General features: G+C 56.3%; 1 protein-coding gene across 4 annotated transcripts; it reads right to left on the reverse strand.

The window, feature by feature from the left end:
• Nucleotides 1-430: 430 nt before the first annotated feature.
• SLC35B2 (solute carrier family 35 member B2) lies at nt 431-12,842 on the reverse strand. Of its 4 annotated transcripts, none has more exons than XM_073338511.1 (4): nt 12,533-12,842; nt 4,919-5,112; nt 4,209-4,369; nt 431-2,646 (listed from the first exon to the last, which is right to left on the reverse strand). In XM_073338511.1, the coding sequence occupies exons 1-4, from the start codon at nt 12,625-12,627 to the stop codon at nt 1,708-1,710; spliced, it is 1,389 nt and encodes a 462-aa protein (XP_073194612.1). In that variant the 5' UTR covers nt 12,628-12,842; the 3' UTR covers nt 431-1,707. The 4 variants fall into 4 exon arrangements, with proteins under 4 accessions (XP_073194612.1, XP_073194615.1, XP_073194613.1 ...); XM_073338514.1 differs by having other exon boundaries at nt 4,919-5,889; nt 12,533-12,604; XM_073338512.1 differs by lacking the exon at nt 12,533-12,842 and adding an exon at nt 10,608-10,759.
• Nucleotides 12,843-13,924: the final 1,082 nt, after the last annotated feature.

Below are 13,924 nucleotides of genomic sequence, written 5' to 3' on the forward strand. Positions count from 1 at the left end.
ACTGCCCAAGAACAAGACATTCATGCAGCCAGACTCAGCACAGAGAGCTAATAGCTGCCCTCCCATCCTACAGAATCCCTGCACCAGCCACACAAACAGGAACAGTGAGCAGCCAGCGTGAGCAGAGGGCTCAGGTTGGAACACAGCCCCAAACCCGGCTCTGCCTACAACGGAGGGAGGATGGCCTTTGGGTAAGGCCCTAGACTAGTCTAGGTTCAGTACCAAGGTCCACCCCACCATTCCTGGGTGACCTCAGGCAATGCCCTGGGGCTAATAATGCTACCCGGCCTCCCCAGGGGGAGGTGGTGAGACAGTCAGTGTGCCCGCCGCTCAGCCACAACAGCATCCAAGTCCCCAGCCAGAGAGCGCCCAGGAGCAGTGCCTTCCCCCCCAGTGCGTTCAGACCCCAACATTCCACCCCGGGACACCGTTTGCAGCAGCTTTTTAATTTAATAAAATAAAAAGAGACCAAGTTGCATTTTAAAAGTACCCAAACCATTCCCCTAGCAGATGGGGGGGCCCGGTCTGTTTGGAGACAAAACAGTTACTGCGTCAAACCCAGGTTCCCGAGGTGTAGCCAGGGCAAGTGGCTCCCTGCACCCAGGATTGAGAGCAGCCCCGTGCAGGGAAAAGGAACCTGGCTGGGCTTTGTCCTGTCTCTGGGATCGCTGCATATCACATAGCCCTCGCCAGGCTGCTGAGTGGGCTGATGCTGGCACCTCCTGCTTGCAGGAAAAAGAGAAACAAGGAGGGATATTTCAGGAAGGGGATCTTTGTGCTTTTTTAAACGGTAGGAGCCAATTCCAAATTCCCAAAGCCAGAGAGCAGAAAGCGCTCTCAGGGGATCCTGGGCGTTCTAGTTCAAACCCATGACAAGAGTAAACGTAAACGAGAAAGGAAAAGCAGCACAAAATGCAAACAGAATGGAGCCTGCGTGCATCACAGCGTAAGAGCCGGGCCAGGAGACAGAAATGGAGAAGGCTCCCAGCAGGGACAGCGTAGTGCATTGACCTGCCACAAATCCAGACTGTTATACAGCAGCTCTTTTACCAGCCCTGGAATGGGATGTTGCTAGGGAGGCCCCACGCTCCTGCCCCATTCCCTACAGTGCCTCCTGTTGGAAAGGCTGGGACTGACGTAGCTGGGAGCCCCCCCCGCGTCCAGCCAGCACTCCTGCCTCACTCCCTACACCACCTGCTGCTGGGGCAGGCCGAGACTGGAGCTTCCATCCCAATCATACATATTTGTAAAGAAAAATGATAGTGTTTTCTTGCCGTTCCCTGCTATCGGCTCTGTAGTGAGGAAAGAAATGGGGAGTGAAGCTGGAGACAAGAAAGTGCCAGGGAATAAAGCTCCGTTGTTCATAAATAATCTTAAAGAGAAGCCCCAAGTACCAGATGGAGCTAGGGCAGGAGTTAACCCCCCTGCACTCCTGGGAACTAGACCTGCCCCCTGCTCCCTTCCTGGGGCCATCTCAGGGAATTGAAATACTCAGACCTATTAAGGCAACAGGAGAAAGGTGCGGTGGAGGCCCGGAAAGCACCTCGCTTCCTCCAAGCCCACTCCAGCTCCTTGTCCAGGAAAAGCAGTTGGCAAAGGGAGTCATTGTTTCTCCCCCACTCCTCAGTAGGTTCATGAAGAGAAGAGAAATAAAGCAAGTGCCCTGCAGTGGGAGAGGGGAGGAGGGCACAGTCTGTGCCACGGCCCCTAAACCTTCTGTACTGGGACCTCACTGGCGGGCAGCTTCTTGCTACGCTTCTTCATGCGGCTGCGGGCATAGACACGCAGGAAGAGAGCCATAAAGACCACGGCCACGCCCAGCCCACCCACCACGGTGATGGCGTGCCCGTAGATGAGGCAGGAGAGCAGAATGGCAAAAGCTTGGCGCAGCGTCATGATGATGGTGAAGACGGCCGCCCCGAACTGATTGATGGTGTAGAAGATGAAGAGCTGGCCAAAGGCGGAGCAGATGGACAGCAGCACGGCGTGGACCGCGAACTCGGAGTGGCGGGCCATGAAGCGGGCTGATTCCAGAAGGGCGCCCTGCTCCAGCAGCGAGCCCATCGTGAAGAGGCAGGAGAAGACGTTCACCCCAAACATCATCTGCACCGGGGACATCTTGTAGGTGAAGAGGGCGTCCTGCCAGTTGGAGGTGAAGCTGTCGAAGACAATGTAGCCAGCCAGGAGGACCACGCCTGAGAAGGTGGTGACGGTGGAGAGGTGCTTGTCGGGGGCGCTGGAGAGCAGAAACATGCTGACCCCCACCGAGATAAGCACCGCCGTTAGGTACTCCCAGTACTCATAGCTCTTGCGCGACACCAGCTTGCCCATCAGCATGACTGGGATCACCTTGGAGGCCTTGGCCAGCACCTGGGTAGGGAAGCTGATGTACTTGAGTGCCTCGTATTGGCACCAGCTGCTGAGGATGTTGGAGAGTGAGGCAAAAGAATACTTGTACATGGGGGCGCCGTGGCGCGGCTGCTTGGTCAGGGCACAATACAGGCCTGCTACGGTGAAGGCCAGGATCCGGTTCATGAAGACCAGGAACTGGGAGTCTTTGAACTTCTCGCCAGGATTGGTCTCAGTGGCCCCATATGTCCGGGTCATGACACGCTCCTGGAGGACACCCCACGTCAGGTAGGAAGCCTGCAAGGCACAAAGAGCAGAGGGTGAGTGAGGAGTAGGGATGGCAGCCAGCAGCCACCACATGCAGGGAGGAACAGGCCTGTCTGAGCATCTCTCCATTTGCAGCCAGCAGGGACCTGGCCCCCCCACTGCATACCCAATGCACCCAGCAAGGAGATGGTGCCTGCCGCCGCCATCACGTCAGCAGTGAACCAGCCTGCCCAGCTACTTCATCCTCACTCCCACTGCCCCCACCAGAGAGCCAGCGGAGAAGTCAGCCTGGCTCCTGCCCAGCTGTGTGCAGAGGGATCAATGGGCAGCATTTCATTATGCACAGATCTGGAGAGCACTCTCCACCCAAGGGCAGCTCCCCCTACAGTTAAGGCTATAAATAAATACCCAGTGAAAAACGTGTTCTGGCTCTCGAGTGCACAGCCACAAACTCAAACAACACAGGAAGTGACAAAGCAAGCATCCCAGCTGTCGCATTAACTCTGCCCTTGTACACTTTATGGGATACACTTCACAAGATAAACAGTTCTGTATTAAGCTGGCCGTTTAACCAGAAAAACAGGAATAGACAACATGGCAAAGACGTGCCCAAGATCCTGATGTCAGCGGAACCTTCACGCTGCAGTTCCTGTTCTTTAACTCTGTAGCCTCGGTGGTGTATTAACACAGGTTTTTGCAGGTTTTGTATTAACACAGGTTTTCCTAGGTCATTTCTTAAATAAAAACCAATTCTAATTGCAAACCTAGCAGAGGAAACTGCCCTCCATGACGGCTAACATATGTCCATCGATGTACTTACATTGCCCTGCTGCCACAGTATCGGAGCTCCTCACAGACATAATGGAGTTATTCTCCTACCTCCCACTGTACCGCTAGGAAACTGACATACAGAGAGATAAAGTGACTTGCCCTAAATCACACAGCGAGTCTGTGACAGAACCAGGAACTGAACGTTGATCTCCTGAGTCCCCATCCAGTGCCTTCACCACGAGGCAGTTCCTCCTCTCATTGTTCAGGCGGCATTTCGGGCATTTTTCCCGTAGCTGTGACTCAGAGAAGCAGGATCACAGTTTCCTATTCATCTCAGCAGAACTCAAACACCAGAGAGATTTTTTTCAGTTTCCTAATAAAATCTACCTGTGGGCAGAACCTGAGCTTAGGACATTCCAGTCCCAGAGGTGAGAACACGGGTTAAACTGTGTAGTGCTCTGATGCATGAAGCACAGTGCGGGGGGCCAAACAGCATTCAAAAACCACTTCTAAATGGCAGCAGCTCACCCATCCAGGTGTGTGGAGAGCAGAAAGACAATAACTTCCAACCCACCCGACGCTGGCTGAATGGTTCTCCAAGACACCCAAAGGGCCACGCTGGCAACCAGCCTGGAGCACACAAAAAAGGAGTGCCCCACAGAGACTCCGTGTCCCAGCATGCAATGCTGCCAGGCAAAACTCCATGAGAACACTGGATGCTGGGACTCAGTCTCTTGAGGCCACTAACTGGCAACCTGTGCCAGGTCATAGCTCCATCTCCGCCCCATGGCAGGATGGCCATGAACACGTCAGGGCTCTACCTGGAGGCCAGCAGCACAGAAGAGCAGCTTGAGGACCTGCTGGGCCGTTGAGGACTCCATGGTCTCATTCCGGGCTGCCAGGGAGACATCATCTGGGTGTGCGGACTTGGCCTCGCTGCCAAAGACGCATGACTTGATGATGGGGAAGCAAATGCCACGGCCTGGAAGGTTGAGAGAACCAGGGAGGTCACGTTAACTCAGGAGGAAGGCTTTCTTCCCACCCACCCACCAACCTGTCTGGGCTGTGGCAAGGTAGAGCCTGGGGCCTTCTGTGGGCTGCATCTATAAAGCACCTTCAATTGGCTTGCTCACCACCCCCCCCAATCCTCCTTTGCCAACAGGGCCCTTCCCAGCTGAGAACAGACACTAGGCAGGTGCCCAGAGCCGAGAGCTCACCCATTTGCAGATCTGAGGGGCTCTGCACATTACCCACAGTGCTCTATGTTGGTTGCCTTTAACAGATTCCAGAATATCTAACAGGAAACAGCCACAGTTGAGATAAAGCCATGCAGATGAGCTAGATGAGTTTAGCCGTCTCCGGGTAGCCCCTAGCTGGCACTGAAGCAGTGAGAGAGCTCTGCAAGGGGCTCAGGGCTGGAACAACAGAGAGGTAGAGGAGCTGGGGTTTGGAACTGAGGTGCATTGGCGGAGGTCTGAGGCGAGCCCAGGGGGACAGAGGTTGGAATTGAGGTGCATTGGACCCCTCTTACCTGTCTCCAGGTAATTCTTTCTCTTGAAGTACTGGATGAGCAGAAACCCTGGTACCATGATGCTCGCATAGCCCGCAGCATTGAGGAAGAACCGGAAGAGCCAGAAGTCCCCCCACGAGTCCTGTAGGGCGGCTGATACGACGTCACTGGCAGCCATGGTGGGGACAGCAGTCAGCACGACAGCCAGGCACAACCTGCCAAGAGATGGCAATCTGGGCGGGGAGCTGCAGGGGGGGCCAATGGCCCAGCCAAAAACACTCGGGATGTGCCACAGCACATGCGGCCTGTGGCAGATTTCCCCACCCCCCACGGCTCAGGAGCCATTCAGCACACCAACGAACACAGAGATCAGCACTTTCCTATGGCTTTGCGAGGATTCCTACCACCTTCCCAGTCACCACGTCAGCAGCAAGCTGGGAGTGTAAGATCCCCTTCCCCTGCTTTGAGAGTTACCCAGGTGCACCTTCAACACGGGACACTGTGATCAAAGTTCACCCCAAATGGAACATTGGTGTAAGTCACCAGGGAACACGGGAAACTTCTCAGTTTAAATGTGTCCTGGCTAAATTCCATTCAGCCTCCCCAGTTTCAGCTGGGCACAAGAGTCTTCCTCCCTTCTCATTCGGTGTTGCTGTGAGCCTGCCAAACAGTTGTTGCATCCACCACCAGGGCGACGTTTTGGGGTGGGTGAAGCAATTTCAGTGTGCAGGGCACTTGGAGGTCAAGGGCACAAGAGAAAGGAATGTTGTTTGCTCAGGATTTCGGAGCCAGGATGTTTGCACCTCTGAACATTCAGGCTCTCGGAGTGTCTGGGATGGTGCTAGTGACATGGCTTTAGACACACACTAGCTCCAAATACTTTTCCTCTTTGGGGCTCTCACTGGCAGGTGTTTCATCTTCAGCCAATCTTTTATTGGGAGGAAAGGGGGAAGCCAGGAAATGGAAGCAGCAGCTCCTGTTTCAGCACCTTCCTGTAAAGCAAACAACAGCTGTGGCTCAGGGGAGGGCCCAGCTGGGAGTTCCCCCTCACACATCCTGCTGCAGCAGGTGGAGGTGGGACTGGGAGGGGGAAGAACTTCTGGGGCTCTCAGGGGAAAAGGGGAGAGCGGTGACCGGACACACACAGCTTAGAACGTGCAAGGCCATTCACTAGAGCTGAAATCACCAAGGCTCATCCTCAACGCCAGAGAGCGCGTCTGGGCATCTGGGCTCAGGAACTTTCCCATAGGCATCTGGGGTGGGAATTTTAACACCACCCTCCTTGGGAGTATCCAGCATTCACACAACACTGACTTAGCCACTAATCTGCCACCATTAACACAGTAGGGGTCCACAGGGACCGACTGGGGTTCTCCCCTCAACAGGATAGGCCCAGTATTGCCCTCACCTCTAACTCATATCCTGGGACAGCGTTACATTACAAGAACAGGAACAAGGCCTGCATGGAAGGTGGGGATCTGGATCAGTGGATGCTGGGGTCGCTGCATCCCCAAAACGATGACTTTCTATATACACATCTGCCCATGGCAATTAGACTAGGTCAGAGCCACCTACTAACTGAGATCAGGGCAGTGGAGGGTCAGGACTCCTGGGTTCTATTCCTGGCAATTGCTGACTCAATCTATGGCCTTGGGCAAGTCCCTTCCCCGGTTCATGCCTCAGTTTCCCTGGTTGTAAAACAGAGATGATGATAGTCTCTTCCCTCAGGGGCTGCAAGCCTGAATTAATGTCTCAACTGCTGCAAGGTCCTCTCATGGAAGGGGCCAGAGAAGGGTAAAGTGTTCATTATAACAGAAGTGCATTGACGGGTCCCCTAGGGAGCCTCCTTAGAGGACACTGCAGTATCAGGGCTATGGGGATCATGGATATAAATTTAACCCTTAGCAGCCTAGAGGAAAGACAGGAAAGAAAGTTGCCTTTGACATCCCACCACCTACAACCCCTCCCTTCCCTCTCAGGGAAAGACCTGTGTGGCATTTCCGTTCCCCAAACAGCCTTGGGAAAAACAATGAGGAGTCCTTGTGACCTTAGAGACTTCAATTTATTTGGGCTAGAATCCACTTCCCAAACTGTAAGGACCTTGTCAAGATAGACACCACAATTTGCACAGAAAATTCCCTTCCTCATGTGACTAACAATACAGAAACTCTCAACCCAGAGAGAAGTTCAAACCACTGCTCCTCTCTGGTTCACATGCATTAGCACAAGCTGCAACAGCTGGGTGCTGACAACAGGGGGACAGTTCGATAACCCTGGTTTCCCTACGGAAGAGGGCCCTGAGAACATTTCTGTGCAGGCTGGGTTCTCGCTAGTGACATTGAGGGCATCACTGACTTAGCACCATCCCACAGAAATCCCACCTCTGCTCCCCTCATTAGCATCTCCTGCAGCAAGGGACACAGACACACGGGGTTCTTGTAATTTAACCCCTGGGCCCAACCGTAGACATGGGGTGAAAGTACATACACACCCCCACCTGATTTGTCTGAATTGTCCTCATTCAAAATTAAATCCTCATTGATCACAGTGGCCCTGGTACCGTGGGCACTGGAGAGGGGCCAGCAGGAGAAGTGCCCCCTGCTTCATTGAGGTCAGATTTAAACTAGATTGAACTGCAGGATTGGGGTCAGGGCTAGCAGACATGGTGTGCCCCTCTCACCTGATACTTGGCCCAGCAGCTGTGCTGAGGACAGCAGGAGGGGTCAGCTGGGGCGAGAGCTAAGGTCAGCCTCCACCACTGGTAATCCCTAGGACTGGGGAGATTTCAGAGAGGGCGAGTGATAAATGGTTTGGTTGTTGGGTGGTGTCTGCTGATGCCTCCCTGCCCCATCCAGGCCCCCGTGGGAGGAGTAACAGCTCTGGTATCCCAGGCCCACAGCCAAGGGGAGGGTGCAGCCGGACAATGGCTCGTTCTATCCCTGCAGCTAGCAGGCCCCACCAGACAATTCCACACACCAGGTCCCTCCCCTCTCCAACAGGGTGGCTCGTGTTACAGGTAGCACCACACAGCCGCAGCTCGGCAGCACTCACCAGGCATGAAAGGAGCTTTCATAGGCTCAGGCCCACAGAGCAGCCAGGAAATTGGGCGGACAAACTCAGCTACTGTTCCCCTTCCCAGAGACGGGGCAGCTTTCTGACGCACAATCCCAGAGCCAGGGCGGGACAGAGCCCCTGACCCTCCCCTCCCGCTGGAGTTTCTAACTTAGCCTTTCAGGCACCTCAGTACTTGGGCCCTGGACTAGGAGTGCAGAGTAAAACGCACCTAACCTAGCTCAGCTCTAAGACCACAGGGAAGGGGAGAGAGGAACCCTTAGAACATAACAAATCCCCTTGCCCCATGGGCTCCCTCAGTCACAACCTGCAGCCCCCACCCTGCTGTTCCAGCCCTGGGTTCCCCCCACCCCCAGCTCAGCCAGTGCCCCATAATCCTGACCCACAGCCTCCTACTATCCCCATGCTGGGCTCCTCACATGCAGCTCCACCCATGCTCCTCACTCCTGACCACCCCATGCCTGACACAGCTGCTGATGCCTATTTAGAGAGGCCAAACCAGATGTGAGTGCCATTTGCAGTGACTTTTCTTCAATTCCTTGTGGAGTGGGAGATCTCATGACCGGTTATGTTCATCCGCCCAGTGGGAGTTCCCATCCCACCCAACGGACGAGCCATAGCCCCTGGATTCCTTCAGCTGACTGGCCTTGGCAGTGCCTGATCTGCCAGCAGCATGGAGTCTGGAGTGAGGGGGCGCATGGGCTGCAACAAGTCTCTCCCTCAGCAGCCTTCAGGACCATGGTGAGCTTGGCAGACCTTATCTAGCTCCCTGTGCAGAGTATTACCAGCAGGACACTCTTGCGGTGGTGGAACAGAGGGTGTCAACACCACTCAGTCAACAAGGGAAGGGCCTGGCTCCAGGAGACCTTGGGCTTCTCTGGCCTGTGAGGGGGCACTCTGATCTGGGGGGACCATTTCTTGCTTCAAAGGTTTTAAGGGGGTTTTAAGCTTCCCCCCCCCCAGAACTAACAGGTGGTGCCAAGTTACCAGCATTCTCCCTTTTTTGATTTGTCTAGTAGGGCCAGATTTTCCAAGAGAGCTCAGTGCTCTATAGAAAATCAGGCCATGAGCATCACAGTGGGAACGGAGTGCTACAGAAAATATGCTCCTGACTCTGGTGCCTCAGTGGGAGCTGAGCACTTGACAATCTGGCCCCGAATGAGCATGCTGAGCTCTTTTGAAAAGAGCTGCCCCTCTGCAGTGATCAGGCCTGGGACAGTCCTAGCCAGGCCATGGGGACTCTGGAGAACACCTTAGGAGAAGGGAAAAGCTTGGAAACTAAGGGCTGTGACTGGCGGCTGAGCCCAGGGAAATCTAGTTCCAGCCAGTCCTGATCTAAGTGTCACATACCACCAGAGGAGCCATTCTCAGGGGGATCCCCTGAATTACTCCTTCCTCCAGCAGAAGGGTTCTCAACCTTTTCCTTTCTGAGGCCCCCCCAACATGCTATACAAACTCCATGTCCCACCTGTGCCACAACAACTGGTTTTCTGCATATAAATGCCAAGACCAGCATAAGGGAGTGGCAAGCAGGGTGACTGCCCAGGGCCCCGTGCCACCGGGGACACCGTGAAGCTAAGCTGCTCAGGCTTTGGCTTTAGCCCTGGGTGGTAGGGCTTGGGGCCCTGGGCCGCAGTCCTGTGCAGCGGGGCTTTGGCTTTCTGTCGTGGGTCCTAGTGAGTCTAAGACCGGCCCTGCTTGGCAGACTCCCTGAAACCAGCTGGTGGCCTCCCAAGGGGGCCCAGACCCCTCATTGAGAATCACTGCACCAGCATACTGGAGCCATTGGTCAATTTGCCCAGTGAGACCCAGACCCCGCAGACACCGAGCACCCCTAGAAAGCATGGAACCTACCCCGCACGCGCACACACAGGCAACTTCCAGGGAAAAACCTCTTCACTGGCTCAATCCCACCAGCCTCTGGGGGCTCTACCCCAAAACCAGAGCCCTCCTTAGGGACTGCTGCTAATAAAGGCCTCGTCCTGGACACACATGGCCACAAGGACCCTGCAGGCCAGAGGCAGATGCCCTGCGCTGTTCCCACCACGCCACAAACGGAGATGTCACCACAAGCAAGGCATGGCTGCCCACTTCCCCAATTCAGGCTTGGGCCAAGACGTGGCTCAGGGAAAGGGCCCGCAGGGGCTAATCTAGTCGCCGGCTCCTCTAGGCAAGTGCCAGCCCTGCCTCGGGCAGCTGCCCAACCACCCACCTGTGGCCGGGGCAGGCAGCAGCGCTCGGGGCCCGCTCCCGCCCCAGGGCTGCTGTACGGGGACGCGCTGGGAGGGTGACAGCCAGGCTGAGCGCCCCGCTCCAGCACGGACTCGGGTCTGCCCAGCCCCCTGGAGCCGCCCAGCCCTGCAGCAGGGGCCAGCCCGGGCCCGGATCGGGACCTCCCCGGGGAGCCTGCCCCTGCCCCCGCCCCCGCCCCCGGGCTGAGCCCCGCTGCAGGAGGCGGCTGCCCCACAGCCCTCCCCAAACCGGCTCCGCTCCGTGGCCAGCGGGGCTCCAGCCGGGGCCGGCCGCTCCCCACACAGAGGCCCCCAGAGCCGCTGCCCCCCGCCCCGGCGGGGCCCGGGCGCGGAGCCAGCGCTGCGGCCGGCGGGATCCAAGCTCCCCCCGGAGCCCCCGCCCCCACCTGCGGCCCAAGCTGCCGGCCGGGCCGGTGCGCGCGGCTCCGCGGCCGCCCCGCGCGCCCATGAGCTCCCCGCGGCGGCTGCGTCCAGTCCGGCGGGCGGCGGCGGCGGCGGCGGCAGAGACAGGGACAGGGACCGCGCCGCTCGGCCCAGAGCGCAGCCGCGCCGCTCCCCACAGCGCCGCCCGGCGGCCGGGAGGGGCCCCGAGGGCAGGAGCCTCGGGGGAGTGACCCAGCCCGTGCCTCGGCCAGCGAAGGGGAAACGGCTTGGGGGGCAGAGCGGGGCAGCAGGGGGCTGCGGGTGGGGGTCGAGGGGCATCAGCGGGGAAGGGATAGTGGGGGGCAGCAGGGGGCTGTGGGTGAGGGGCACAGTGGGGGGGGCAGTAGGGGGCTGTGGGTGAGGGTTGAGGGGCACAGTGGGGGGGCAGCAGGGGGCTGTGGGTGAGGGTCAAGGGGCATCAGTGGGGGTGGGCAGAGTGGGGCAGCAGGTGCGGTCGAGGGGCATCAGTGGGGGGGGGGGAAAGAGTGGGGCAGCAGGGGGCTGTGGGAGGGGGGTTCAAGGGCCTGATCAGTGCTGGGGGGGACAAAGTGAGGTAGCAGGGTACTGAGTAGAAGCAGGTTTAATTTTATTGGGGCCCAGGACACAGAACATTTGGGTCCCGCATACCCAGGGCCCCCGAGCACAGGCCACATGGGCCCCTGTGTTAATCCATCACTGCAAAACTGCAACTCGCACAGCTGCTGGTGTCTCCCTCTGGGTGCAGGCTTCAGGAGCAGAAACAGCCTCCTGCTGCCTCCCAGCACCGGGAGTGGCTCCTTTATACTACTAGCACAAGCTGCTTGGGGCTTGGCAGCGCCGACAAACTCATGAGTCAGAAGCAGCCACAGTTAGGCCAGAAGATTGCCGGTCACCCCCATTAAGTAGCTTTAGTGGCCTTGCAGCCAGAGCGAGCCCCTCAGGGGCAGAGACTGCCTCCAGCCCCCCCAGGCCCTCGAGGGAGCACTGAGGCATGCAGGGAACATGGAGATAAAGTTCAGTCCAGAGCCTCCTGCACCAGCCCTGCACTGGGATTCAAGCTCCAGTGCTCACCACATCTCCAGGAGGCAGCAAGCATGGGGTCTCTTACAATGGGGGCTCATGCCTGGGGCAGGGAGCGGCTTTCAGTTCAGTCATACACCTTTCAGCAGAGAGCTGGGCTGCAGGCAGTGGCTGCCCCAGAAGGCACATGGAACCCCGCCCTGGGAACAGCATAGCCTGCGCCCAACCTTGGCCCAGCAGCCTGGGGCAGCGGCCCAGGGCCAACAGAGCTCAACTGGGGTAAGGTCACACGCTGAAGTGGATTTGCCTTAGAGAGGCACTCGGATCCCTCCCCCCATGTGCCTGTGCCTCCCTCCACAGCCCCCTGGGGCTGCTCCCTGAAGGACAGTCCCAGTCTGTTGGAGACAAAGCAGGGCTTCCAGGAGGTTGTAACCCATCACTTGCTCCCTCCTCCTCCCGGGACAGTGAGTCCAATCTCCACACACTGCTGTAGCCAGTGCAGCTTGGTGTCAGCTATCCACCAATCCCTGCCCCATGGGAAAGCGGGGAGATCAATCTCTATGTGCCACTCAGTTCCTGGCCTCACTGCTGACAAATTGGGAGCCAATCAGTGCCCCTGGGGATGGGAACCTCAGGGAATAGGACCCTCCCTGCCCTTCCCAAACAAATTTCAATTAGGCCACCAAAGCAGCACCAGATCCCACTCTGGTTTCAAACCCTTGGCCTAGAGATGAAATGCACCACAGAAGAAAAAGCCTTTGCCCTTTCCTAGCCCAATCACAGGATTCCAGGGTGTTTTACCCACTCCACTTCAGGACGGGGAGGGCGTCCATCAGTCTCCCCATTGTATAGAATAGGATGCTGAGGCAGCGAGGAGGAATTTACTCACCTAGGAACATCATAAAGTAGTTGCAGAGATAACTGAGGGATAGAAGCCTGAAGCCCTGGCTGCCAATCTCCTCCCCTAGCCATCAGAATGGCCATTCTGGGTCAGACCAATGGTCCATCTAGCCCAGTATCCTGTCTTCCAATGGTGGCTGGTGCCAGATACTTCAAAGGGAAGGAACAGAAGGCAACTATCAAGCGATTCATCCAGTCAACCAGTCCCAGCTTCTGGCAGTCAGAGGCCTGGGGACACCCAGAGCATGGGGTTGTGTCCATGACCACCTTAGCTAACAGCTAGTGATGGACCTAGCCTCCCATGAATTTATCAATTTCTTTTTTAAACCCTATTACAGTGTTGGCTTTCGCAACATGCCCTCAACAAATTCCACAGTGTGACTGCGTTGTGAGAAGTACGGTCCTTTTGTTTTAAACATGGTGCCTGTTCATTTCATTGGGTAAATAACACTTTCTTATTTGTTTTCTCCACACCATTCATGATGTTATAGACCTTTATCATAACCCCTTAGGCGGCTCTTTTCCAAGCTGAAAAGTCCTAGTCTTTTTAATCTCTCCTCCGTGGGAAGCTGTTCCATACCCTTAACTATTTTGTTGTCCTTCTCTGTACCTTTTCCGAGATGGGGCGACCAGAACCATACACCGTCTTCAAGATGTGGGCATACCATGGAGTTATAGAGGCATTGTGGTATTTTCTAATTTATCTATCCCTTTCCTAATGGTTCCTAACATTGTTAACTTTTTTTGATGGCCGCTGCACATTGAGCAGACATTGTCTGACAGCTATCCATAGTGACTCTACCATCTCTTACTTGATTAGTAACAGCTAATTTAGACCCCATCATTTTATATGTATAGTTGAGATTATGTTTTCCAATGTGCATTTCTTCACATTAGCAACACTGAATTTCATCTGCCATTTTGTTGCCCAGTCACCCAGTTTTGTGAGACACCAGTCCACACTCCCCTCCTGCAGTTGAGAATAGAGCCCAAAAGCGTTGACTGCCAGGCCTCTGCTCTCACCACTTCGGTCCTCCGAGCCACACAAGGTCCTGCAGAAAGCTGTTTGGAATGATCCAAGTGCAACTCGGCCAACGAAGGCCCCAGTTTGTTTGTTTGCCTTTGGGACAAGGACCGAATGGGCACCGCTCCAGCCTGGCACCCAGAATTCTCCAGGCCCTGTCCTAGCACACTGGTGGTCAGCCTCCACCAACAGGCTCAGGGCACATGTACTTCCAGAACCACAGCTCCAGCACTTGCACCATCCTGCTGCCATGACTTCACCCCAGCTCCCAGAGCGCCTCCTTTGGGGGCTGAGTAGTGGCAGCCCCCCTGGGCTGGCTGCTTCCTCTGCACAGAGCCATGAGAGAGGGGAAGAAGA

The sequence above is a fragment of the Lepidochelys kempii genome, chromosome 3, assembly GCF_965140265.1.
Source record: "Lepidochelys kempii isolate rLepKem1 chromosome 3, rLepKem1.hap2, whole genome shotgun sequence".
NCBI classification, from domain to species: domain Eukaryota; kingdom Metazoa; phylum Chordata; order Testudines; family Cheloniidae; genus Lepidochelys; species Lepidochelys kempii.

Coding starts and splice junctions, on each gene's coding strand:
- SLC35B2 (XM_073338511.1), bottom strand. CDS start 12,627: ATGGCCATTCTGATGGCTAGGGGAGGAGATTGGCAGCCAGGGCTTCAG. Junction 5,113..12,532: donor CTACTTTATGATGTTCCTAG/GTGAGTAAATTC, acceptor ATCTCTTGGCAG/GTTGTGCCTGGCTGTCGTGC. Junction 2,647..4,208: donor TCTGTGCTGCTGGCCTCCAG/GTAGAGCCCTGA, acceptor TGTGCCTTGCAG/GCTTCCTACCTGACGTGGGG.